This window comes from Pseudophryne corroboree, chromosome 9, assembly GCF_028390025.1.
Source record: "Pseudophryne corroboree isolate aPseCor3 chromosome 9, aPseCor3.hap2, whole genome shotgun sequence".
Classification (NCBI taxonomy): Eukaryota; Metazoa; Chordata; class Amphibia; order Anura; family Myobatrachidae; genus Pseudophryne; species Pseudophryne corroboree.
The window spans coordinates 320,920,989-320,946,056 of record NC_086452.1 but is presented as its reverse complement, the minus strand read 5'-3'; the positions used below and the strand labels follow the sequence as shown (position 1 = coordinate 320,946,056).

Genomic DNA, 25,068 nt, shown 5'->3' with positions numbered 1-25,068 from the left:
TACTGGTTCCTGTAAAGCTGTGATGGGCAAACCAAGACACTTCAAGTGCGACTTTCCAATTTTCAAAAGGGCCTCACATTACTATTGTTTTAAAAAATTACCTAGAACAGCCAGATCAGTCTTACCAAAATACCACATCTGCTTTCGGACCTCTGATTGTCACACAATGAATCTACTGTACATGCACTCAGGCCCCTACATGCAACTAAGACCTTTTCATGTGCTCTTCAGACCTTCCCACATCTCACTCAAAAATCCCCACATATCCCTCAAACTTCCCAATATTTTCCCCAGATATCACCACATGTGCAACTGACCTCCCCCACATACGTATTAAGTTACATTCTCATTAGAATTCCTGTACATGTCTCACACCTTCACCACTCGCCACAGTATGACATTACTGACCACTTCATACTGCTGAGGCAGGGTCCTGCAGCTAGACATGTACTATTAATAGTTTTTTGATTTATTTCTAGTAATTACCTTAACTAGTACCCAGCAAAGCTCTCAGGCTGATGTGGAGCTACAAGTCAAAGCATGACCTCATCGGAGGACTTGTAGCTCCACAGCAGATATTGTAGAAAGCTACAGGTTACCTATAGTATTTCTTCATTAGGAAATATTTACCACAGAATCATGCAGTTGCTCTAGAGCGCTGCAGATTACTTACATTACATCTGCATTAGGAAATATTTACCATAGAATCGTGCAGATGGTGTAGAGAGCTGAGGGTTACTTACATTACCTCTGCATTAGGACATATTTACATATTTACCACAGAACCATGCAGATGGTGTAGAGCGCTGCAGGTTACTTACAGTACCTCTGTATTAGGACATATTTACCACGGAATCATGCAGGTGGTGTATAGCGCTGCAGGTTACTTACAGTACCTCTGCATTAGGACATATTTACCACAGAATCATGCAGATGGTGTACAAGCACTGCAGGTTACTTACAGTACCTCTGCATTAGGAAATATTTACCACAGAATCATGCAGAGCGCAGCAGGTTACTTACATTATCTCTGCATTTGGATATATTTTCCACAGAATCATGCAGATGCTATAGAGCCATGCAGGTTACTTACATTACCTCTGCATTAGGACATATTTCTGCTGCGGGGTACACTGGGCTCCACAAGGATTAACATCGGGGTGTAGAGTAGGATCTTGATCCGAGGCACCAACAGGCTCAAAGCTTTGACCTTCTTCCCAAGATGTATAGCGCCGCCTCCTATATCACCCCGCCTCCGTGCACAGGAGCTCAGTTTTGTCAACCAGCCCAATGCAGTAGCAGGTACCAGAGTCGACAATCGTTAGTAGCCACATATTATAAGCTAAATTTCAGAAGAAAGAAGAAATTTGAAGACTTCAAGGGCTGCAGCTTTAATGAATGTCAGTCAGACATTCTTTGCTGCAGCTCCATCACTCCCCCAGCGGCGCTGTATACTCCCGCGCCCTGGTTGCCGGGTAACTACAGCGGTGGCTCCGGTGTTCTTCTGGTCAGTCACACACACTCGCCGCTGACCTCCGGGATCGCGTGGCCGCAGGTACAAGGGGAGGTAAGGGGTCTCTTTGGCCCGCTGTAATCGTAATCCGGCATGGCCGCGGGCGCTGGCGTGGACACTGTAAAGGGCAGCCGCTCCACTAGCCTCCGGGACACAGGGCACAGGTAGGGGTTTTTCTCTCTAAAAAACCCGATTTAATACAGCCCGCAGTGCCCGGTGGGGAAGCCAGCAGGACGATAAGGCCTAACCTGTAGCCCCAGCCCCAGGGCGCCATTTGGGTAAATGTTCCCGCCTTGGAGCTGCATATCTCTCCCTCACTCCCTGTCAGCCGCCATCACACGGAGCTGCGCTGTTCCTGGGACTGCTGGGGCAAATCCTCCTCTGTAAAGCTGCCTGCTCGCCAGCGCTGTGCATTTTACAGAACACTTAAGTATTCTACCTGTCAAGGGACAGTGTTCGTTAAGAAAGAGTGCATACAGTCAGGGTTGTGTGGTACAAACACCCTGTGATATACATCCAGTATCTACTGTGTTTTGTTATATCTACTATTTACATATATAGCTATACTGAGTATTACTTTGTATTGCTAGTCCAGTGCAGTTTTATGGCTTAGTATAATTTCTGCATTGTACGCTTGTGACTATATATGTGTGTGTGCATGTAGCTGTTGCGTGGCTGCCATCTTGGGTATTTCACTCAGCCTGCTCCCTCTAGGGACTTTTTCTAGGAACAGCTAAGGACTCTCTTACCAAAAACACTGGACATTGACTCCGCTACGTAACACCACCGTCATCCACATTTTGCGCCCACAACAGGTTCTATCCAATTTTTTCTTGTAAGTTTTACCACATACTTAACACCTGGCTGACGTACGTCAGAAATCCTGCGAAAATCAGGGAACGAAATTCACCACCGCATAAGAGACTGTTGGCTCGCTATCCTCTCTCTGCGGAGCTATGTAAAAATTGGGAAGCTCCTCCGCCTGTAGATTCTCATGTGGCACGCATGGTAGTTTCCTCAGCTCTGCCAGTGACTACCGTCACCTCTCTGAAGGAACCAACGGATAGACGTGTGGAGGGTTGTTTGAAAGCGATTTACACCCTAACGGGGGCTGTGCATAGACCAACCATTGCAGTAACTCTGCTGAAGCTGTTGAATTATGGGCTCAGGAGCTGGAGGCGGAGCTGCCTTCCCACACTTCTGATCATGCTAGACAATGTCTCTCATATATTGCCACGGCTTCTCTGTACCTTAAGGAGGCGGCTTCCGATGCCGGGGTGCTGGCGGCCAAGGCTGCCCACTACGTCCATCTTGGCTCGCCGTATCCTTTGGTTGAGATCCTGGTCGGTGGATATGGATTCTAAGAAAACCCTGGAGGTTCTTCCTTTTAAAGGAGGTAGTCTTTTTGGCAAAGACCTAAATAAGATTGTGGCTGATCTGGCTACTGCTAAAACAGCTTGCCTACCTAGTACGGCTCCTTCCGCGCAGAAGGCTAAAAGTACTTTCCCTCGGCCCTTTCGTCCTCCAGGTAAAGCAAAAGGTCAGGTGTACCCGAGGCAAGCTCGTGCTTCCAAACCTGCCAAGCCCAGACCGAAGCGGGCCGGGGCTGCCTGTCAGCATGCTTCCAAAACTGACAAGCCTGCCACATGACGGGGCGGGCCTCCCTCTGGGGGATCCCAGGGTGGGGGTGCCGACTTCTAGGTTTTGCCCAGGAATGGTTGAAGACCACTTCAGATACCTGGGTAAGGGAAGTCGTCACTCGAGGTCACTCCGTTCCCTTCAAGAACCATCCCCCTCATCGATTTTGCCTGACAGATGTCCCTTTGGATCCGATGAAGGCAAACACTCTTCATTCTGTGGTACATTCCCTCCTGACCACAGGAGTGGTAGTACGGGTGCCTCTGGCTTAGCGAGGCAGAGGGTTCTATTCACCGCTGTTTCTAGTCCCGAAAAGGAATGGGTCCTCGTGGCCCATTCTCAATCTCAAGTCCTTGAACAATTATGTGAGGGTCTCCAAGTTTCGTATGGAAACTCTACGCTCTATTGTTCTGGCCTTGGAGCCTGGGGACTATATGGGTTCCCTGTACATACAGGATGCCTACCTGCATATTCCTGTTGCAGTGTCTCATCAGCAGTACCTGAGGTTTGCGGTGGGCAACCTTCATTACCAATTTCGGGTGTTACCCTTTGATGAAAACTCGGGGAGTCGTTGTCAAACCAAAGTAATGGCTGTCATGACGGCTACATTCCGCCGTCAAGGGGTCAAGATCCTACCGTACCTAGATGATTTGTTGTTCCTGGCAAATTCCCCAGAAATTCTCCTGTGTCATCTAGATCTGACTGTCCAGGTCATGATAGCCCACGGGTGGCTTGTTAACTGGAATAAATCATCCCTAGTTCCTGCTCGGAGCATGGTACACCTGAGAGCGTTATTGGACACTCACAACCAGTGGTTGTTCTTGTCTCAGGAGAAGGTCCTGAAACTTCAGGACAGGATTCGATGCTTCCTATCTCGTCCGCAAGTGTCGATTCATTCGGCAATGCAAGTGCTAGGTCTCAGGGTGTCGGCTTTCGACATGGTGGAGTATGCTTAATTCCATTCTCACCCTCTGCAGAAATTAATTCTGACTAAGTGGGACGGCCTGCCTCACCAGATCAGATCTCATATGATCTCCTTGTCTCCGGAGGTCCACCTGTCACTGAGATGTTGGCTTCAGGACCATCGACTGAACAGAATATCCAACTGGGTCCTGCTGACGCCGGATGCCAGTCTGAGAGGTTGTGGCGCGGTGTTGGAACAGCACTCCCTTCAAGGTCGGTGGACCGAGGAGGAGTCTCTACTTCCGATAAATATTCTGGAACTGCGGGCAGTTTTCAATGCGTTGACAATGGCCCAGCAAACCTGTTCAAGTACAATCGGACAACGCCGCCACTGTGGCGTACATCAATCATCAAGGCGACTCTCGAGGCCGCATGGCAATGAGGGAAGTATCGAGGATTATTCAGTGGGCAGAACGCCATCTGCCGGCCATATCCGCAGTGTTCATTCCGGGGGTCCTAAACTGGGAAGCGGACTTTCTCAGTCGTCAGGACGTACATGCCGGAGAATGGAACCTCCACCCAGAGGTGTTTCAACTTCTTATGGACAAGTGGAGCCTTCCAGATGTGGACCTGATGGCGTCTCGACACAATCACAAGGTTCCGGTGTTCTGAGCAAGGACAAGGGATCCTCGAGCAGCGTTCGTGGACGCTCTGGCTATTCCATGCAACTTTCGGCTGCCGTACGTGTTCCCTCCGGTGTCACTCCTGCCCAGTGTAATACGGAAGTTCAAGCAAGAAGGAGGAAACCTGCTTCTGGTAGCTCCAGCGTGGCCCAGGCGGCACTGGTTCTCCGATCTACAGGGCCTCTCGTTGTATCGTCCCCTTCTACTTCCACAATGACCAGACCTCCTCGTTCAGGGCCCTTGTGTTTACCAGGACTTGGCCCGTCTGGCTTTGATGGCGTGGCTCTTGAAGCTTCCATCTTGAGGGCCAAGGGTTTTTCTGAATCGTTCGTTCAAACTATTTGAAGGCCCGTAAGCCGGTTTCTGATCGGATTTACTATAGGGTCTGGAATGCTTACTTTACATGGTGTGCGTCTCATAATCATGACGTTTTCAAGTTTAGTACGGGCAAACTGTTGGCCTTCCTACAACAAGGCCTGGACTTAGGCCTTCGTCTGGCCTCCTCAAGGTTCACATTTCTGCCTTGTCTGTTTCGTTTCAGAGAAAGATTGCTGCCCTACCTGATGTTCATACATTCACTCAGGGCGTGTTGCAGATTCAACCTCCTTATGTACCACCTGTGGCCCCTTGGGATCTGACGGTGGTTCTGGAGACGTTGCAAGAGTCTCCGTTTGAACCTCTTGCGTCTGCGGACCTTAAGTGGCTTTCCCTTAAGGTTTTGTTTTTGCTGGCTTTCGCTTCAGCTATAAGGGTCTTTGACTTGGGTGCCTTATCCTGTAAGTCCCCCTATCTGATTTTTCACCGTGACCGGGCGGTTCTTAGAACGCGTCCGGGTTATTTACCCAGGGTGGTGTGTTCCTTCCACCTTATCCAGGAGATTGTGGTTCCGGCCTTTCATTCTCCTGAGTTGTCATCTAAAGAGCGGTCTTTGGATGTGGTACGGGCGCTCCGTATCTATATGAAGAGAACATCCTCCATTAGGAAGTCTGATTCTCTCTTTGTACTGTTTGATTTTCACAAACGTGGCTGGCCTGCTCAAAAGTGGACCTTGGCCAGATGGATTAGAATGGTGATTGCACATACTTATGTAAAGGCTGGCCTTCCAGCTCCTGCTACCATTAAGGCCCATTCTACCTTCTTGGGCGGCCTGCCGTGGTGCGACCCTTGAACAATTGTGCAAGGCGGCTACATGGTCCTCAGTGAACACGTTCATAAGGTTCTATGCCTTCGATACTTCCACCTCCCAGGATGCTTCCTTTGGACGCCGGGTTATTGTGCCCGCTACAGTGAGTCCCCTCCCATAAGGAACTGCTTTAGGACATCCCCGATGTTAATCCTTGTGGAGCCCAGTGTACCCCGCAGCAGAAAACAAGATTTATGGTACGAACTTACCATTGTTAAATCTCTTTCTGCGAGGTACACTGGGCTCCACAAGGTGCCCACCCTGACGCACTTTGCTTCTTTGGGTTGGTGTGGCATTAGCCGCTGACACCCCCTCCTGTGGGGAGTGTGTGGTGTATGTGGCTACTAACGATTGTCGTCTCTGGTACCTGCTACTGCATTGGGCTGGTTGACAAAACTGAGCTCCTGTGCACGGAGGCGGGGTTCTATAGGAGGCGGTGCTATGCATCTTGGGAAGAAGGTCAAAGCTTTGAGCCTGTTGGTGCCTCGGATCAAGATCCTACTCTACACCCCAGTGTTAATCCTTGTGGAGCCCTGTGTACCTCGCAGAAAGAGATTTAACAACGGTAAATTCTTACCATAAATCTCTTTTACCACAGTATTATGCAGATGGTGTAGAGCCATTGCCTGATCAACCAATAGGCCAATCAGGCTGCAGCCTGGAGCGCTGGGTCCTGGGGGGGTGCAGCTCTGGCACATTAGATTAATTAGGTTTTTTTTTTAACTTCTAAGCGGCGATGGCGACGCTAATTTCTGCCATCACTGCTCATCTGCCCTAAGCTGTCATCAGGGTGGGCTCCTGGTTTCAAGGGGGCGGGCCCCGTCTGTCACTAACACGCAGGCTAAGATATGCAGGGAGCCAACAGCAAATCTGATGCTGTTAGCTGCCCTAGTGCAAAGTTTACTCTCCGCTTGGTCTTGTGAGATTACCATATCTAATAAGATCAGGCTAAGCACAGACTGCACCTGCAGCTAACCGTATCACTTATGCTGCCTGCTGTGAAAACCTAAAGAAGAAACTAAATAAAGAAGAGGAGCTCCAGGAGCTCTTTGTAGCCTGGTAGGCCTTTTATGTGCTATAGAAACCAATAATTGTATCTGTGGTAAATTTTGACACATAATTACAGATTTTTTGCAGAATATGAGCGAAAAAATTGGTGGTGTGGGACGGCCACTTCTGTGTTAGCCTAGGGCGCTTGGAACCCTTAATCAGGCCCTGTGTAGAGCGCTGCAGGTTACTTACATTACCTCTGCATCAGAACATATTTACCACAGAATCATGCAGATGGTGTAGAGCGCTGCAGGTTACTTACATTACCTCTGCATTAGGACATATTTACCAAGGAATCATGCAGATGCTTTAGAGCGCCGAGGGTTACTTACAGTACCTCTGCATCAGGAAATATTTACCACAGAATCATGCAGATATATTAACAATAATTGATATATTAACAATCATTGACTTATTGTGTAGACAAGTAAAAACTGCGGAAAAAATGCCTTCATAAAATATGAACTGTGGGTCCCAAGCCTGAGCCATATGCCTAAATTGGATCCTCACCTTTGGTACTTAAGAGAGAAGTCTTCATTTACCTGTGATCAATTTATTAACCACTTGCCTGGCATGGTCGCATCAGATGCGACCATGCCTGCAAGTGCTTTATCTGACCTGGTCGCACGGGATGCGACCAGTCAGATAAACTGTGTTAGCAGCGAAAGGGAAGAGAAACTTCCCTCCGATGATGCTGGCAGAGGGACCGTCTGCACCCTCCCCCTGTGTCAGCATGCCAGGATCCCCCACTCCCCAGCGGCTGCAGACAATAGCTGCCGCTGGTAAGGGTAAAACAACCACCCACACCCGTGTACCTGGCAGCTGTCCGGGATCTAAAAACTGAAGTCGCGATGTTCCCTATCGATGTTTGGGGGGGAAATATATATATATATTTTTTAACATTTTTTTTTTTAACTCAAAGCATTTTGGATAGAGTTCAATTCATGTTCTTCACCAAATTCACTCATAAAAAAAAAAAAAAAAAATTCGGAGCGGTTAAGTGGTTAAATACAATTTTCTCATGGGAAAACAAAGATGAGAATCACCTCCAACAACATGGTTCTTTTAGTTTTCAACAGACCACACACATGTTCACTTTCTACACTCATACATCCCACTGACCCCAGGCCAGCATTGCTGTGTGACTTAAACGTACAGCCCACCATGAACCGCTGCACTCTGGTTGGACCAATATGCAATATGTAGCTCCAATTATCATGTATCAAATCTATATTTCTCCACTAGGGGACAATGGAGAGAGTTACAGTGGGGATATAGTAGGCAGTAACTGGTAGCTGGCACTTTAATTTTATCAATGAGACTAGCTCCTCTCCTACTATGTCCCCCCCTCCATGCCAGTCTTTTTATTGTGCCCAGAGGAGCACTCTTGGGTTTCTCCTAAGGATTTTTTATTTTTTTGCCTGTAAATGCAGAACAGACTGGCAGCTTCTGCCTCTGCCAGTCTGCATCGTTGGAGCTGCCGGCGGGGTTTCCATCGCAGCTGCTTGCGGCTTGGGCTGGATCCCCGGCTGCAGAGACGCTGGCTCTCTAGAGGGCTTACCGGGCACCGCTGCTCGCAACGTGTGTCGGGGTCGCTCCTTCAGCCTCATGGCCGGCAGCGCGGCAGTTGTAAGTATGAGCCACGGCTAGCAGACAGCGGGGCATTCTGTGCTCACTCCATTGGCAGGGAATACCGCTAGCACCGCTATGTTTGAAATAGGTGCCATAGTGGGGGGGGGGGGGGGTCTGCGGAGCTTACTCCCAGCTTGGATTCTCATCTCCCAGCAGCCCCGGCGTCTCAGCCCGTGCTGGCACCCATTTTACAGGCTGAGACGCTACTGTCTACAGCATCAACATCCCAGGCACTGTGAGCAGTTAAGTGGGGTGTTAGACAGTTTGGGGAACGTGTGAGGCACCTGTAGATTACAGTAAGAACGTGCCTGGTGCTATACCATAGAGTGCAGGGCTTACATGGTGGGTGTGACTATCCTCCCTTACTATCCCCCCTTTTGTCTGTTATTCTTGCATTTTCTGTTACTGGCAGGAAAAGGGTACAAAGCAGCACAGAAAGTTTTCACATGTAAAAAATGTGCTGCAACAGGGACAGTCAGAAAATTCCCTGTTATGTGAGGATTGTGGGTCTGAGCCATCTGCTCAACCCTCACAGCAGCTGCAAGACGCTCCTGTTTGGACTACTCAGCTTATGGATGTAATGTCTCTGTTAACCAAGGAACTGGATGCTTCTCGTCAAGTTAGAGAAGCTTCCAGGTCCCAACACCTTGTCCAGAACCCTGAGCCTGAACCAACATGGGCTTGGTCCCTGGCAAGATCAGTTGAGGGGCTCTCTAAGGCAATAATCCCTTCCCAACCGTGTCCTTAATTTCACCTTCCCAGGTTTCAAAAAAGAGGTTGCTAGCCTCAGTGTTACACGACTCTGACGATGATATGCCTCTATTGGAGGAACAGGTTTATAAGGAATCTGAACCAGTAGCTCAGGGTATCGAGGCGCTTATTACAGCCATTCGTTTGGTGTTAAAGGTGGAAGAGCCGAAACAGGGCACTTCACGTCCGTCGAGGTTTGGCACCAACCAAAAACTGACAGCGATCTTTCCAGTTTCGGATTAACTGGATGCGCTCCTGACTGCAGCCTGGAAACACCCAGATGCAAAATTTCAGTTATCGGGAAAAAAAATTGTCTTTGTATCCTTTTCCCGCAGATAGCAGAATACTATATGAGACCCCTCCAATTGTAGACCCCCCGGTGTCTCGTCTGTCCAAAAATACAGTTTTGCCGGTTCCGGGAGCAACCTCGCTGAAGGAACAGTCAGATAGAAAGTTGGAGACTACCTTGAAGACGATTTACTCGGCGGCGGAGATTTGCATCACCTGGCGCAGGTAGGTTGTTGGGTCAGCAAGGCTATGGAAGCCTGGGCGGAACAATTTTCCTCAGGTTTGCGTGACAATTTGCCTCCTGATCAGCTGATACCTTTGGCAGAACATATTTGCGAATCAGCGTTATATCTTTGTGAGGCCTCCAAGGACGTCTGTATCCTCGGAGCCAGAATTTCTGTTCTGGCTATCTCGGCCTGCAGAGCTCTCTGGCTGCGGCAGTGACAGGCGGATACTGAATCCAAGAGGGAAGCAGAGGCGTTGCTTTTTACTGGAGAGGTCCTGTTCAGTAAGGATCCTTGATACCTGGATTTCTCAAGCCACTGGGGGTAAGTCGACTTATCTTCCTACAGCTGCTCCAGCTCCTCGACGGAACTATACGGGACCTTGTTTTTAGTCCTTTCATGCCCCTTCCAGGTTTTGAGGCCATGCCAGGGGAGGAGCTTCAGTCACCCGTGGCTTTCAAGGCAGAGCTTCAGCGGCCTCAACCAGCCAGATGGTAAGTCTTCCACCACGCCCACTGCATGACGGGCTTCCCTCTCACCTGGGGGACCCCAGAGTGGGAGCTCATCTGTGGGATTTCAAGGAGGTCTGGGTACAATCCTGTCCAGATGCTTGAGTCAGGGATCTCATTATACTTACGGTTACAAACTCCTCAACGTTTCTTCACCACGGGTTTTCCAGCTTCCAATGGCAGGAGGAGGGTTGTCTTGCAAGCGGCGGTCCAAAAAACTCCTGTCCGCAAGAGTGTTGGCCCCTGTTACCTCACATCAACATAGACAGGGCTATTACTCAAGCCTGTTTCTCTTACCGAAGCCGGGCGGCTCGGCCAAGCCAATTCTGAACTTAAAGGATTGCAATCCTTTTTTGAGAATGTTCAGATTAAAAATGGGGTCCCTTCAGTCCGTTATTGCCGGTTTGGAACAGAACGAGTTCATGGCGTCCTTGGACATCAAAGATGCCTACTTACATGTTCCCATTTGGCCTCCACATCAGGCTTTTCTCCGGTTCGCTATACAGGACGCTCATTTCCAATTCCAGGCTCTTCCGTTCGGTCTCTCTTCAGCCCCCAGAGTGTTCACAAAGATCATGGCAGTCGTGATGGCCCTACTTCGAGTGCATGAAGTGACGATTGTCCCCTATCTGGACGATCTGCTGCTGAAAGCCCACTCTGCAGACCAGTTGCTTCAAAATATCCGGATAACCCAAGACCTTCTGATTCGGCATGGGTGGATCCTGAACTTCCCAAAGTCTCCCTTATGCCCCTTGCAACGGTTGCTGTTCTTGGGGATGATCCTCGATACGGGCCGTCAGAAGGTTTTTCTTCCTCAGGACAAGATCCTCTCTCTTCAGACGTTTGTGAGGTTGGTTCTTCGACACTGTCGGGTATCGGTGTATCTGTGTACCCGCCTCCTGGGGAAGATGGTAGCGGTGTTCGAGGCCCTTCCATACGGACGGTTCCACTCAAGGCCCTTACAGCTGTGTCACCTACATCAGTGGTCCGGGTCTCATCTATTTCTTCATCAGTGGGTGACGCTGTCTCCAAAGGCACGGTCGTCTCTCCTCTGGTGGCTAAATTCGACTCATCTGTTGGAAGGAAAATTGTTCGGCGTTTGGGATTGGACTCTCCTCACCAGACGCAAGCCTGCAAGGGTGGGGGGCTGTGACCCTTAAACACCGGTTTCAGGGGAGCTGGTCATCCCATGAATCCGCTCTCCCGATAAACATACTTGAATTGCGGGCAGTGTGCAACACCCTACTTCAGGCAGATCACCTGCTTCACGGTCGGGCATTCAGAGTTCAGTCCGACAACGCCACAATGGTGGCCTACATCAACCGTCAGGGCGGCACTCGCAGCCGTACGGGGATGAGAGAGGTCCCCAACATCCTCCTCTGGGTAGAGGAAAACGCTCTGGCCTTGTCGGCAATCTTCATTCCGGGGGTAGAAAATTTGGAGGCCGATTATCTCAGCCGCCAGGACATGCACTCAGGAGAGTGGACATTTAATCCTCAGGTGTTTCGTCAGCTGGTCCACCAGTGGGGAAGGCCACAGATTGACCTCATGGCGTCACGCCTGAACCATCAACTGCCTCTTTACTACTCTCGGACGATAGACCCGGCGGCAGCAGCCGTGGATGCCCTCACGGCTCCTTGGAACGTCCAGTTAATTTTTCTCCAACGTCCTAAGTGGATGCTGGGGACTCCGTAAGGACCATGGGGATTAGCGGCTCCGCAGGAGACTGGGCACAACTATAAAGAAAGCTTTTAGACTACTGGTGTGCACTGGCTCCTCCCACTAAGACCCTCCTCCAGACCTCAGTTAGATTCTTGTGCCCGGCTGAGCTGGATGCACACTAGGGGCTCTCCTGAGCACCTAGAAAGAAAGTATATTTAGGTTTTTTATTTTCAGTGAGATCTGCTGGCAACAGACTCACTGCAGCGAGGGACTAAGGGGAGAAGAAGCGAACCTACCTAACAGGTGGTAGTTTGGGCTTCTTAGGCTACTGGACACCATTAGCTCCAGAGGGATCGACCGCAGGACCCGACCTTGGTGTTCGTTCCCGGAGCCGCGCCGCCGTCCCCCTTACAGAGCCAGAAGCACGAAGAAGGTCCGGAAAATCGGCGGCAGAAGACTTCGGTCTTCACCAAGGTAGCGCACAGCACTGCAGCTGTGCGCCATTGCTCCTCATGTACACCTCACACTTCGGTCACTGATGGGTGCAGGGCGCTGGGGGGGGGGGCGCCCTGAGGGCAATAAATAACACCTTGGCTGGCAAAATATACATCATATATATTCCCAGAGGCTATATAGATGTAAAATTACCCCTGCCAGTATTACAGAAAAAGCGGGAGAATGTCCGCCGAAAAGGGGGCGGGGCTTCTCCCTCAGCACACAGGCGCCATTTTTCCCTCACAGTTCCGCTGGAAGGAAGCTCCCTGGCTCTCCCCTGCAGTCTAAGAATACTACAGAAGGGTAAAAAAGAGAGGGGGGGCACTAAATTTAGGCGCAGTATAGATATTATATATATGTAATATATATATAAAAAAGCAGCTATAGGGAAAACACTCATTGATAGTGGGATCCCAGTGTTATATAGCGCTCTGGTGTGTGCTGGCATACTCTCTCTCTGTCTCCCCAAAGGGCTTTGTGGGGTCCTGTCCTCTGTCAGAGCATTCCCTGTGTGTTTGCGGTGTGTCGGTACGGCTGTGTCAACATGTTTGATGAGGAGGCTTATGTGGAGGCGGAGCAGATGCCTGTAAATGTGATGTCACCCCCTGCGGGGTCGACACCTGAGTGGATGGTGCTGTGGAAGGAATTACGTGATAGTGTCGACTCCTTACATAAAAGGTTTGACGACATACCTAATGTGGGACAGCCGGCTTCTCAGCCTGTGCCAGCCCAGGCGTCTCAAAAACCATCAGGGGCTCTAAAACGCCCGCTACCTCAGATGGTTGACACAGATGTCGACACGGATACTGACTCCAGTGTCGACGACGAAGAGACTAATGTAACTTCCAGTAGGGCCACACGTTACATGATTGAGGCAATGAAAAATGTGTTGCACATTTCTGATGTTACCCCCGGTACCACAAAAAAGGGTATAATGTTTGGAGAGAAAAAACTACCAGTAGCTTTTCCTCCATCTGAAGAGTTAAATGAAATGTGTGAAGAAGCGTGGGCTTCCCCTGATAAAAAGTTGGTAATTTCTAAGAGGTTACTAATGGCGTACCCTTTCCCGCCAGAGGATAGGTCACGCTGGGAAACATCCCCTAGGGTGGATAAAGCGCTCACACGCTTGTCAAAGAAGGTGGCACTACCGTCTCCGGATACGGCCGCCCTGAAGGAATCTGCTGATAGAAAGCAGGAGGCTATCCTGAAATCTATATATATACACACACAGGTGTGATACTGAGACCGGCTATAGCTTCAGCCTGGATGTGCAGCGCTGCTGCTGCGTGGTCAGATTCCCTGTCAGAAAATATAGATACCCTAGACAGGGACACTATTTTGCTAAACGTAGAGCATATAAAAGACGCACTTTTATACATGAGGGATGCACAGAGGGATATTTGCCGGCTGGCATCCAAAATTAGTGCAATGTCCATTTCTGCCAGGAGAGGGTTATGGACTCGGCAGTGGACAGGTGATGCAGATTCCAAACGACACATGGAAGTTCTGCCTTATAAGGGTGAGGAATTGTTCGGGGATGGTCTCTCGGACCTCGTTTCCACAGCAACAGCTGGGAAGTCTACATTTTTACCCCATGTTCCCTCACAACCAAAGAAAGCACCGTATTATCAGGTACAGTCCTTTCGGCCCAATAGGGGCAAGCGGGTTAAAGGCGCGTCCTTTCTGCCCAGAGGCAGAGGTAGAGGGAAAAAACTGCAGAATATAGCCAGTTCCCAGGAGGAAAAGTCCTCCCCCGCTTCCTCTAAGTCCACAGCATGACGCTGGGGCTCCACAGGCGGAGCCAGGTACGGTGGGGGCCCGTCTCAAAAATTTCAGCAATCAGTGGGCTCGCTCACGAGTGGATCCCTGGATCCTTCAAATAGTATCTCAGGGGTACAAACTGGAATTCGAGACGTCTCCCCCCCGCCGTTTCCTCAAATCTGCCTTGCCAACCACTCCCTCAGGCAGGGAGGCAGTGTTACAGGCAATTCAAAAGCTGTATTCACAACAAGTGATAGTAAAGGTGCCTCTACTTCAACAAGGAAGGGGTTACTATTCCACAATGTTTGTGGTACCGAAACCGGACGGTTCGGTGAGACCCATTTTAAATTTGAAATCCTTGAACACATATATAAAAAAATTCAAGTTCAAGATGGAATCGCTCAGGGCGGTTATTGCAAGCCTGGACGAGGGAGATTACATGGTATCGCTGGACATCAAGGATGCTTACCTACATGTCCCCATTTACCATCCTCACCAGGAGTACCTCAGGTTTGTGGTACAAGATTGTCATTACCAATTCCAGACGTTGCCGTTCGGTCTCTCCACGGCTCCGAGGGTCTTTACCAAGGTAATGGCGGAAATGATGATACTCCTTCGAAGGAAGGGAGTTTTAATTATCCCGTACTTGGACGATCTCCTGATAAAGGCGAGGTCCAGAGAGCAGTTGTTGGTAGGGGTAGCACTATCTCGGGAAGTGCTACAACAGCACGGCTGGATTCTAAACATTCCAAAGTCACAGCTGGTCCCTACGACACGCCTGCTGTTCCTAGGGATGGTTCTGGATACAGAACAGAGAAAAGTGTTTCTCCCGGAGGAAAAGGCCAAGGAGCTGTCATCTCTAGTCAGAGGCCTCTTAAAACCAAAACAGGTGTCGGTGCATCATTGCACGCGGATCCTGGGAAAAATGGTAGCTTCCTACGAAGCGATTCCATTCGGCAGGTTTCATGCAAGAACCTTTCAGTGGGACCTGTTGGACAAGTGGTCCGGATCGCATCTTCAGATGCATCGTCTGATAACCCTGTCTCCGAGGACAAGGGTGTCTCTGCTGTGGTGGCTGCAGAGTGCTCATCTTCAAGAGGGCCGCAGATTCGGCATACAGGACTGGGTCCTGGTGACCACGGATGCCAGCCTTCGAGGCTGGGGAGCAGTCACACAGGGAAGAAACTTCCAAGGACTATGGTCAAGTCAGGAGACTTCCCTGCACATAAATATTCTGGAACTAAGGGCCATTTACAATGCCCTAAGTCAGGCAAAACCCCTGCTTCAAAACCAGCCGGTACTGATCCAGTCAGACAACATCACGGCGGTCGCCCATGTAAATCGATAGGGCGGCACAAGAAGCAGGACGGCGATGGCAGAAGCCACAAGGATTCTCCGATGGGCGGAAAATCACGTGTTAGCACTGTCAGCAGTGTTCATTCCGGGAGTGGACAACTGGGAAGCAGACTTCCTCAGCAGGCACGACCTCCACCCGGGAGAGTGGGGACTTCATCCAGAAGTCTTTCAAATGATTGTAAACCAGTGGGAAAAACCACAGGTGGACATGATGGCGTCCCGCCTAAACAAAAAGCTAGAAAGATATTGCGCCAGGTCGAGAGACCCTCAGGCGATAGCTGTGGACGCTCTAGTGACACCGTGGGTGTACCGGTCGGTTTATGTGTTCCCTCCTCTTCCTCTCATACCAACGGTACTGAGGATAATAAGGAGAAGAGGAGTAAGAACTATACTTATTGTTCCGGATTGGCCAAGAAGAGCGTGGTATCCGGAACTTCAAGAAATTATGTCAGAGGACCCATGGCCCCTACCGCTCAGACAGAACCTGCTGCAGCAGGGGCCCTGTCTGTTCCAAGATTTACCGCGGCTGCGTTTGACGGCATGGCGGTTGAACACCGGATCCTGAAGGAAAAGGGCATTCCGGAGGAAGTCATTCCTACGCTGATAAAAGCTAGGAAAGAAGTAACCGCAAACCATTATCACCGCATATGGCGAAAATATGTTGCGTGGTGTGAGGCCAGGAAGGCCCCAACGGAAGAATTTCAGCTGGGCCGGTTCCTGCACTTCCTACAGTCAGGGGTGACTATGGGCCTTAAATTGGGTTCCATTAAGGTCCAGATTTCGGCTCTATCGATTTTCTTCCAGAGAGAATTGGCTTCACTACCTGAAGTTCAGACTTTTGTTAAGGGAGTGCTGCATATTCAGCCCCCTTTTGTGCCTCCAGTGGCACCTTGGGATCTCAACGTGGTGTTGGATTTCCTAAAGTCACATTGGTTTGAGCCACTGAAAACCGTGGATTTGAAATATCTCACGTGGAAAGTGGTCATGTTGTTGGCCTTGGCTTCGGCGAGGCGTGTTTCAGAATTGGCGGCTTTGTCGTGTAAAAGCCCTTATCTGATTTTCCATATGGATAGGGCAGAATTGAGGACTCGTCCCCAGTTTCTCCCCAAAGTGGTATCAGCTTTTCATCTGAACCAACCTATCGTGGTGCCTGCGGCTACAAATGACTTGGAGGCTTCCAAGTTGTTGGATGTAGTCAGGGCCCTAAAAATTTATGTTTCCAGGACAGCTGGAGTCAGGAAGACTGACTCGCTCTTTATCCTGTATGCACCCAACAAGTTGGGTGCACCTGCTTCTAAGCAGACTATTGCTCGCTGGATCTGTAGTACGATTCAGCTTGCACATTCTGCGGCTGGACTGCCGCATCCTAAATCAGTGAAAGCCCATTCCACGAGGAAAGTGGGCTCTTCTTGGGCGGCTGCCCGAGGGGTCTCGGCTCTTCAACTTTGCCGAGCTGCTACTTGGTCAGGGGCAAACACGTTTGCAAAATTCTACAAATTTGATACCCTGGCTGAGGAGGACCTTGAGTTCTCTCATTCGGTGCTGCAGAGTCATCCGCACTCTCCCGCCCGTTTGGGAGCTTTGGTATAATCCCCATGGTCCTTACGGAGTCCCCAGCATCCACTTAGGACGTTAGAGAAAATAATAATTTACTCACCGGTAATTCTATTTCTCATAGTCCGTAGTGGATGCTGGGCGCCCATCCCAAGTGCGGATTGTCTGCAATACTTGTATATAGTTATTGCTTAACTAAAGGGTTATTGTTGAGCTATCTGTTGAGAGGCTCAGTTGTTATCATGCTGTTAACTGGGTATTGTATCACGAGTTATACGGTGTGATTGGTGTGGCTGGTATGAGTCTTACCCGGGATTCAAAATCCTTCCTAATTGTGTCAGCTCTTCCGGGCACAGTATCCTAACTGAGGTCTGGAGGAGGGTCTTAGTGGGAGGAGCCAGTGCACACCAGTAGTCTAAAAGCTTTCTTTATAGTTGTGCCCAGTCTCCTGCGGAGCCGCTAATCCCCATGGTCCTTACGGAGTCCCCAGCATCTACTACGGACTATGAGAAATAGAATTACCGGTGAGTAAATTCTTATTATCTCTTTCCTCCTTTCCCATTACTACATCGGGTTCTGCAACGCATAAAGAGAGAAAATGCGCTGGTCCTCCCAGTGGCTCCAGATTGGGCGCGCAGGACTTGGTACTCGGCCCTACACCTGTTGTCAGTAGTGGAGCCTTGGCCCCTACCACTACGGAACGATCTACTACAACAGGGTCCTTTTTTTTATCCAAACTTACGCAGGCTACGTTTGAAGGGGATTCCTCGTACGGTTATACCTACTATGCTCTGAGCTCGGAAGTCAGTCACATCGTCTCACTATTTTACTGCATTTGGAAAGCTTATGTGGCCTGGTGTAAACGACTAGAGTTTTCCCCTTCGGTTTTTCACTTAGCCCACCTTCGTTTTCTGCAGGCGGGTTTCTTGGCAGGCCTGAGACTGGGTTTGCTAAAGGTTTAGGTCTCTGCTCTTTCTGTTTTCTTCCACAGGAAATTAGCCTTGCTGCTGGAGGTTCAGACCTTCTTTCAAGGGGTTCTCTGAATACTACCTCCCTTTCGCACTCCGACGGCTCCATGGGACCACAACCTGGTCCCCTCTTTTCTACAGTCTCTGTTATTTGAGCCTCTGGAGTCTGTGGAGATTAAATATCTCACCTGGAAAGTGGTACTTATCCTGGCTCTGGCTTCGGCCAGACGGGTGTCGGAACTTGGGGCTCTCTCTTGCCGACCTCCTTACCTGGTGTTCCATGAGGATAGAGCTGAGCTTCGTACTCGCATGTCGTTTCTACCAAAGGTGGTGTCCGATTTTCACATCAATCAGCCGCTTGTGGTTCCGGCCCTCTCGGTGGATTCACCAGATTCCAAGTCTTTGGATGTTGTCAGGGTGCTCAGGATCTATGTAGATAGAAATTCTGCTATTCGAAAGTCTGATTCCTTATTTGTTTTGTACGATGCCGCCCATCCTGGATGGCCGGCTTCCTGCTAGTTTTGTTCATATTCACCTTCACTACAGTTGTTTGTTCACAAGTTTCCTTGGTGTTATCTTGTTTTAGGTGACTTAATTAACCTCCTCTGCTTTAACGTTGGTTTCTTCCAGCTCTCCTCGGGCACAGTTTTAGTAGACTGGCTTTGAGGGTGGACATAGTAGGGGAGGAGCTAGTCACATTGATAAAATTTAAAGTGCCAACTCCCAGTTACTGCTTACTATATACCCACTGTAACTGCTCTCCAGTGTCCCCTGTGGAATCGGAGAAAGGGATTTATCGGTAAGTACCAAAATCCTGATTTCCTGATAGGTGTAATGTAATGTAATGTAGCCAGAAAGCCCCTCTTACCTCTCTGTCTGACTCTTATTATTAACGTAAGCCTTGTTTCATTACTGTTTTGTGTCTATATATTGGCACTATATAAAATTATGATTCTATATTACATTACAGTTATATCTCCATGTGCTTCAAATTTAACTTTAATCATACTATCTTTTTAGGAGGTTCATGAAATTGTGAACCGTGCCCTGCAGAGATATAGTGAAGACCGGATCGGTCTGGTTGATTATGCTCTAGAGTCATCAGGTCAGTTCTGTTACATCTGCTCAATCAATCCATAATAGTAACCCATAATAAATTCTACCTTCTTTCTAAAAAAAATTTTTTCACTTTGTTGTAGGTGCAAGTGTCCTAAATACAAGATGTTCCGAGACCTATGAGACAAAGACGGCACTGCTCAGTCTTTTTGGTGTGCCTCTTTGGTACCAGTCCCAGTCACCACGTGTCATACTTCAGGTAAAGACATAGGGGTAAATTTACTAAGATGGGAGTTCTATTTAAGATGGGATGTTGCCCATAGCAACAAATCAGATTCCAGGTATTATCTTCTAGAATGTGCTAGATAAATAAAGTAGACTCTGATTGGTTGCTATTGGCAACATCCCATCTTAAATAGAACTCCCATCTTAGTAAATTTACCCCATAGACCAGAGGTCCCCAAACTGTGTGCCGTGGCTCCCTGGGGTGCCTCGGGACACTTGCAGGGGTGCCCTGGGTTGGTGGTCCAGGACCAATTCAAATTATTCATGGTCAATATAATAGGCAAAACTAGAGCTGGCAGGCCAGTCATAAAATATGTGGCCAAACAGAAGCAAATCTTGTCCCTCACCACACAACTGACCCTAAGGATGACATATAAACGCTATCTACTTAATGTAATATTTCTTTCTAAATTTCTCAATAAGAAATTTTTGGCCTAGGGGTGCCGTGAAAAAATTCTGATATTCTAGGGCGCCGTGATTCAAAAAAGTTTGGAAACCACTGCCATAGACTTATTTATGTAGCTCAAATGGCTGAGCTACAGTGCAAAATTCTTAATGCCACGCACCTCGATTTGTGCAAATGCAGCAAGATTTTGAAGAGTTGTATGGAGCAAGGTACAGGGAAGCTGAAATTTTCCCTGGCTAATCAGAGTGATGGGCAGAGTAAGAACTTTCTTTGTAAAGCACAGAATAAAAAAGAGATTTCATCTTCAGGTTTGAAATGATTGATTTGATGGGATAGGTCATTAGGTCGACAACACTTAGGTCGGCAGTCATTAGGTCGACCACTATTGGCCGACATGAATTAGGTCGACATGGTCACTAGGTTGACATGGTCATTAAGTCGACATGGAAAAAGGTTGATATGAGGCTTTCACAAATTTCCCCCCCATTTTTTTTACTTTTTCATACTTTACGTTCCACGTGGACTACGATCGTGAATAGTAACCTGTGGAGTGCGCAGCGAGGCACCTTGCCGGAAGCATGGCGAACTACGCTCGCTATGCGAGGCGACACGGTGCACTAATCGGGTTCCCCGTCACTTTACAAAGAAAACAACAGCAAAAAAAGTTTTTACAAAACGAATGTCGACCTAGTGGCCATGTCGACCTAATGCATGTCGACCAATAGTGGTCATCTTAATGACTGTCGACCTAAGTGTGGTCGACCTAATGACCCATACCTGATTTGATAAGCCCATGGCCACTATTCGCAAAAAGGACTTGTCATTTGCTTAGGTCTGACCAAATTCTATACCTTGTGCTTTCCATTTTGAACTTCAGTGTAATAATGCTTTTCTAGGTGCACTTTACTATCAGTTTAGCCCAGAAGTTCTCAACCACTATCCTCAAGTATCACTTAACAGGTCATATTATGAGGATTTCTGTCTGTGGAAACAGGTAGGATAATTACTGACCCAGCAAAATAAATTAACTGACCTGTGCATGAATTCAAAGAAATCATGAAAACATGGCTTGTTGGTTGTGCTTGAGAATTAGGGTTGAGAACCCCTGGTTTAGACTAAATTCTCTTCTCTAAATTCTCTCATATAAACTCATACACAATAGATGATTTTTTGTCAGCAGATAATTAACCTTCAAGTTTGTCAATTGTCTGTGTGAGTCAAATGGAACCCTTGGCAGATCCCGCACAAACATGTAAATAATATGCAAACTCAGATAAGTCCCTGATTGGAATTGAACTCATTGCTCCAGGACTGTAAGGCAGAAGTACGAACACACACAAAAAAATGACAGTTATTGGGGGTCATTCCGACCCGATTGCACGCTGCACTTTATCGCAGCTGTGCAATGGGGTCGGAACTGCGCATGCGCTGCGGCCGCAATGCGCAGGCGCTTCGTTGCGCAGCGACGCTTCCAACGAAGAAAGTGGTCGCAGCGGTGACCTCAAGAAGATTGACAACTGGAAGGCGGATCCGGGTGTCAACTGATTGTTTTTTGGGGAGTGGATTTCTGAACGCAGGCGTCTCGAGGCGTTTGGTGGGCGGATGTCTGACGTCAATTCCGGGACCTAAGACGCTGAAGTGATCACACTAGGTAGGTAAGTCCAGACCTACTCCTTTTGTGCACAAAACTTTTTTTGTATAGCACGGCTGCACATGCGATCGCAGCCTTGCTATGCAAAAATCCACTCCCCCATAGGCGGCGTCTACCTGATCGCACGGGCAGCAAAAAGTTGCTGCGTGCGATCAGGTCAGAATAAAGGCCTTTATGCGAACAGTCTTGACGTTTCCACACTCCTATTTATTTAAGCCAGAAATGTAGCAAAACCGTGCAGCATTTAAGTAGAAAACCAGAAACATTTAATGAAATGGGTGGTGTAAGGTTGGACTTCCATGTGACTTAGCAGTCACCTTTTCACATTTTATGCACTACTAGTAGCAGTTTTGGGTTCTGTTGCCATGATCATAATAGGCATGCTCCTTATAGTAAGCTCATTAAGGCAAAGTGATTAATGGTGCACATCCAGGACAGTGTTACTGTCACATTAACCTTTGTAGTTTTACTTAATCCTAGAAATGTCTTGTGTTTTTTTACATGTTTTCATGTGGTTTGTACACTTTTATTTTTTATTTCAGCCAGATTTAAACCCTGGAAACTGCTGGGCTTTCCGGGGAACTCAGGGTTATGCTGTGATCCGTCTATCTAGTCGTATCCGACCAACAGCTGTCACACTGGATCACATTCCTCTGTCTTTGTCACCAAAGTCCACGATTTCAAGTGCCCCCAAAGATTTCTCTGTCTATGTAAGTCTTTAATTAATTGATGTACTTTTTGTGAGAGAATTTATATATTTTTTTATTTCTGGTGAATCTTTAACATTATCTATCTATCTATCTATCTATCTATCTATCTATCTATCTATCTATCTATCTATCTATCTATCTATCTATCCTGAGAATGAGAGAGAGAGAGAAAATGTTATTTTATACACAGTCTGCTGTGCTCACAATGGGGGTAATTCCAAGTTGATCGCAGCAGGATTTTTGTTAGCAATTGGGCAAAACCATGTGCACTGCAGGGGAGGCAGATATAACATGTGCAGAGAGAGTTAGATTTGGGTGGGGTGTGTTCAATCTGCAATCTAATTTGCAGTGTAAAAATAAAGCAGCCAGTATTTACCCTGCACAGAAACAAAATAACCCACCCAAATCTTACTCTCTCTTCACATGTTATATCTGCCTCCCCTGCAGTGCACATGGTTTTGCCCAATTGCTATCAAAAATCCTGCTGCGATCAACTTGGAATTACCCCCAATGTTCTTAGCAGTTTCCCGGCATGCAATCAGTGGTGTCACTATGGTTGGTGTAACCCAGTGCATATACCAGAGATTCTGGGCTGACACCAGAGACTCTCCCCGCACTTGGTGTCACCACTTCGGATGGTGTCACCTGGTGCGGTCCGCACCCTGTAGTGTCACCACTGTATGCAATCCATAGTTTTATAATAGGACTCTTTATGCTAAACATGAAATTACTGTATACTGAAAAATGCTTCTCTCTAGAACACAGGTTAAATTACATTTCTTTGTTCCGGTAAAGTTCCGTAAGCATTCCTTCATCTATTTTTGAAAGTTACTAGCACCTGATTCATATGGGAACTTTATTTTAGTTTTATTTCCCATTCAATGACAGAAAAATATAAAACTGCAGTTTTTATTCATAACGTAAACTTACAAGTGACATCATGCTGCAGCTCTTTTTGAAGAAATATATATTGCAAAATACAGATTGCATGGCTAATAGAAGTTGCTAATAAATTACAACATTTGCTCAAGATAGAAAATTGTAAAAGCTATAAACTACTGTTATCCATAGTCAGAATTCTTGCAAGCTTCCTGGTCACATGCCTGTGGGGAAGTCCGCCAATCATTCCAAAGCATAGACTGCTAGCTGGTGACTCTCACTTCATATTCAGTTTAGTGTAGAGATGGCCATCGAAGGCTTCACCATCATTGGTGCCATTGGTTCTATACATTGAAGGAGTGAAACCATCAATGGTTTGAGCTATTAATGGGCATCCTTGCATTAGGGCACAACAAGTTAATTGGGGAAAAGAGGAAGAATGAGTAGCACGACGAGAGGTAGGGCTAAGTGCTGTACACCCTGCACTGGGAAAAACCCAGCTGCATCTATGGTGGAAAATCATCTGACCTCCGCCACTGATGGGTAGACCATCAATCATTGGTGGCAAGAGATGGGTTCAAACTATGAAATATTGATAACCATCACTAATTTAGTACGCCTCATCTTATCCTACTTATGTTTCCAGAGTGACAACAAATCATTATTCTTAGGGAATAATCAATTATGCGACCAATCATTCAGGTGTCATAAGGTGGTTTTGGAAAGATGGATTCTGAACAACCAGCCAAGATTTGTGTTGCCTAGAAAAGGGGCTAAGTCTAACCCACCAGTTGTTTTTTTCCATGGACACGGCAATTTCAGCTTTGTTGCATCCAGCAAACAGGTCGCAGCTCCGTGAGCTGGTTCCTTGTGTGGTAGACTGGTGCTTTGTCAAAAAGCAGGGTTGGTAAATTGTAAGGTCTGCCAAATGCCAAAGGGTAAGAAGCCAGGTCACAAGCTGAGGTAAGAACAGGAGAGCATGAATACAGCAAAAAGGGACAGAAATACGTTCATATACCAAGCTGGATCACAGGAGTTCAGCAATACAAAAACTGGGAACACTTGAACAATGCTGGAAAGCCTAATTCTCTGTCATCTGTTTAGAGTCACAGAGGGGTTTAAAAAGCTGGACGGCTTCGGATTTGGTGTCAGCATGATAAACATCAAATGGTTTCCTGTTTTAAGAGGGGCTGATAGATACATGGACTGACATAGATCTTGGCATAAGCACATTTATGTAAGGCAAGTGACGTGCACTAAAAATACTTAATGCATCTATAACAAAGTAGATTCGGATGCATGTTGCACTTACTCCTTACACTTAGGCTGGCGGAACAGATGAAGATGGGTAAATGGGCGTTCATGCAAATATTCCTGCAATTTATTTGAACTGTCTGTTGATTGATTCTTGGCAGGGAAGCAAATGCCATTGCCATGAATTAAATACAAAAATACATTGTCTTCTACATTTTTTAAAGAGGAAATACAAAAATGTTTGCAGTTATTTCAACTTAGTATTTTAGTTTGTATTTTCTTCTGTATTTAAATGTATTTTACATGGTAAATACGACTTAGTATTTATTAAAACAATGGGCCTCACAACTACATATTCGTATGTAGTGTGACTGTGAAAATATACTAATGACCCCGCTGCAGGGATTTGTACAAAGACGCCCACTGACAGCATCTCTGATCTGCCGCTTGCATACAAAGACACAACATTGGTCACTCCATCGGGCCTCTAGCAACTGTAGTAAGCCGCCGGGGCCATTACAACTGTGTACACATTTACGGTTGCTGGTTGCACTACGCCCACAAAACTCTTATGTCACGCACACGTCTGACTAGCCACTCCGTTACCTCTCACCGACTGTCAATCACACTGCGAGCCATCACAAGACCATCACAGCAC

At 47.7% G+C, this 25,068-nt stretch overlaps 1 protein-coding gene across 2 annotated transcripts in view; it reads left to right on the top strand.

Moving 5' to 3' along the window:
• Nucleotides 1-25,068, top strand: part of SUN2 (Sad1 and UNC84 domain containing 2) — a 266,430-nt gene that overhangs the window by 228,115 nt on the left and 13,247 nt on the right. For both annotated transcript variants that reach the window (XM_063940485.1, XM_063940484.1), the window contains exons 14-16: nt 19,190-19,274; nt 19,369-19,484; nt 22,110-22,277. In XM_063940485.1, the coding sequence (XP_063796555.1) occupies nt 19,190-19,274; nt 19,369-19,484; nt 22,110-22,277 (369 nt within the window). The remainder of the gene's footprint in view (nt 1-19,189; nt 19,275-19,368; nt 19,485-22,109; nt 22,278-25,068) is intronic.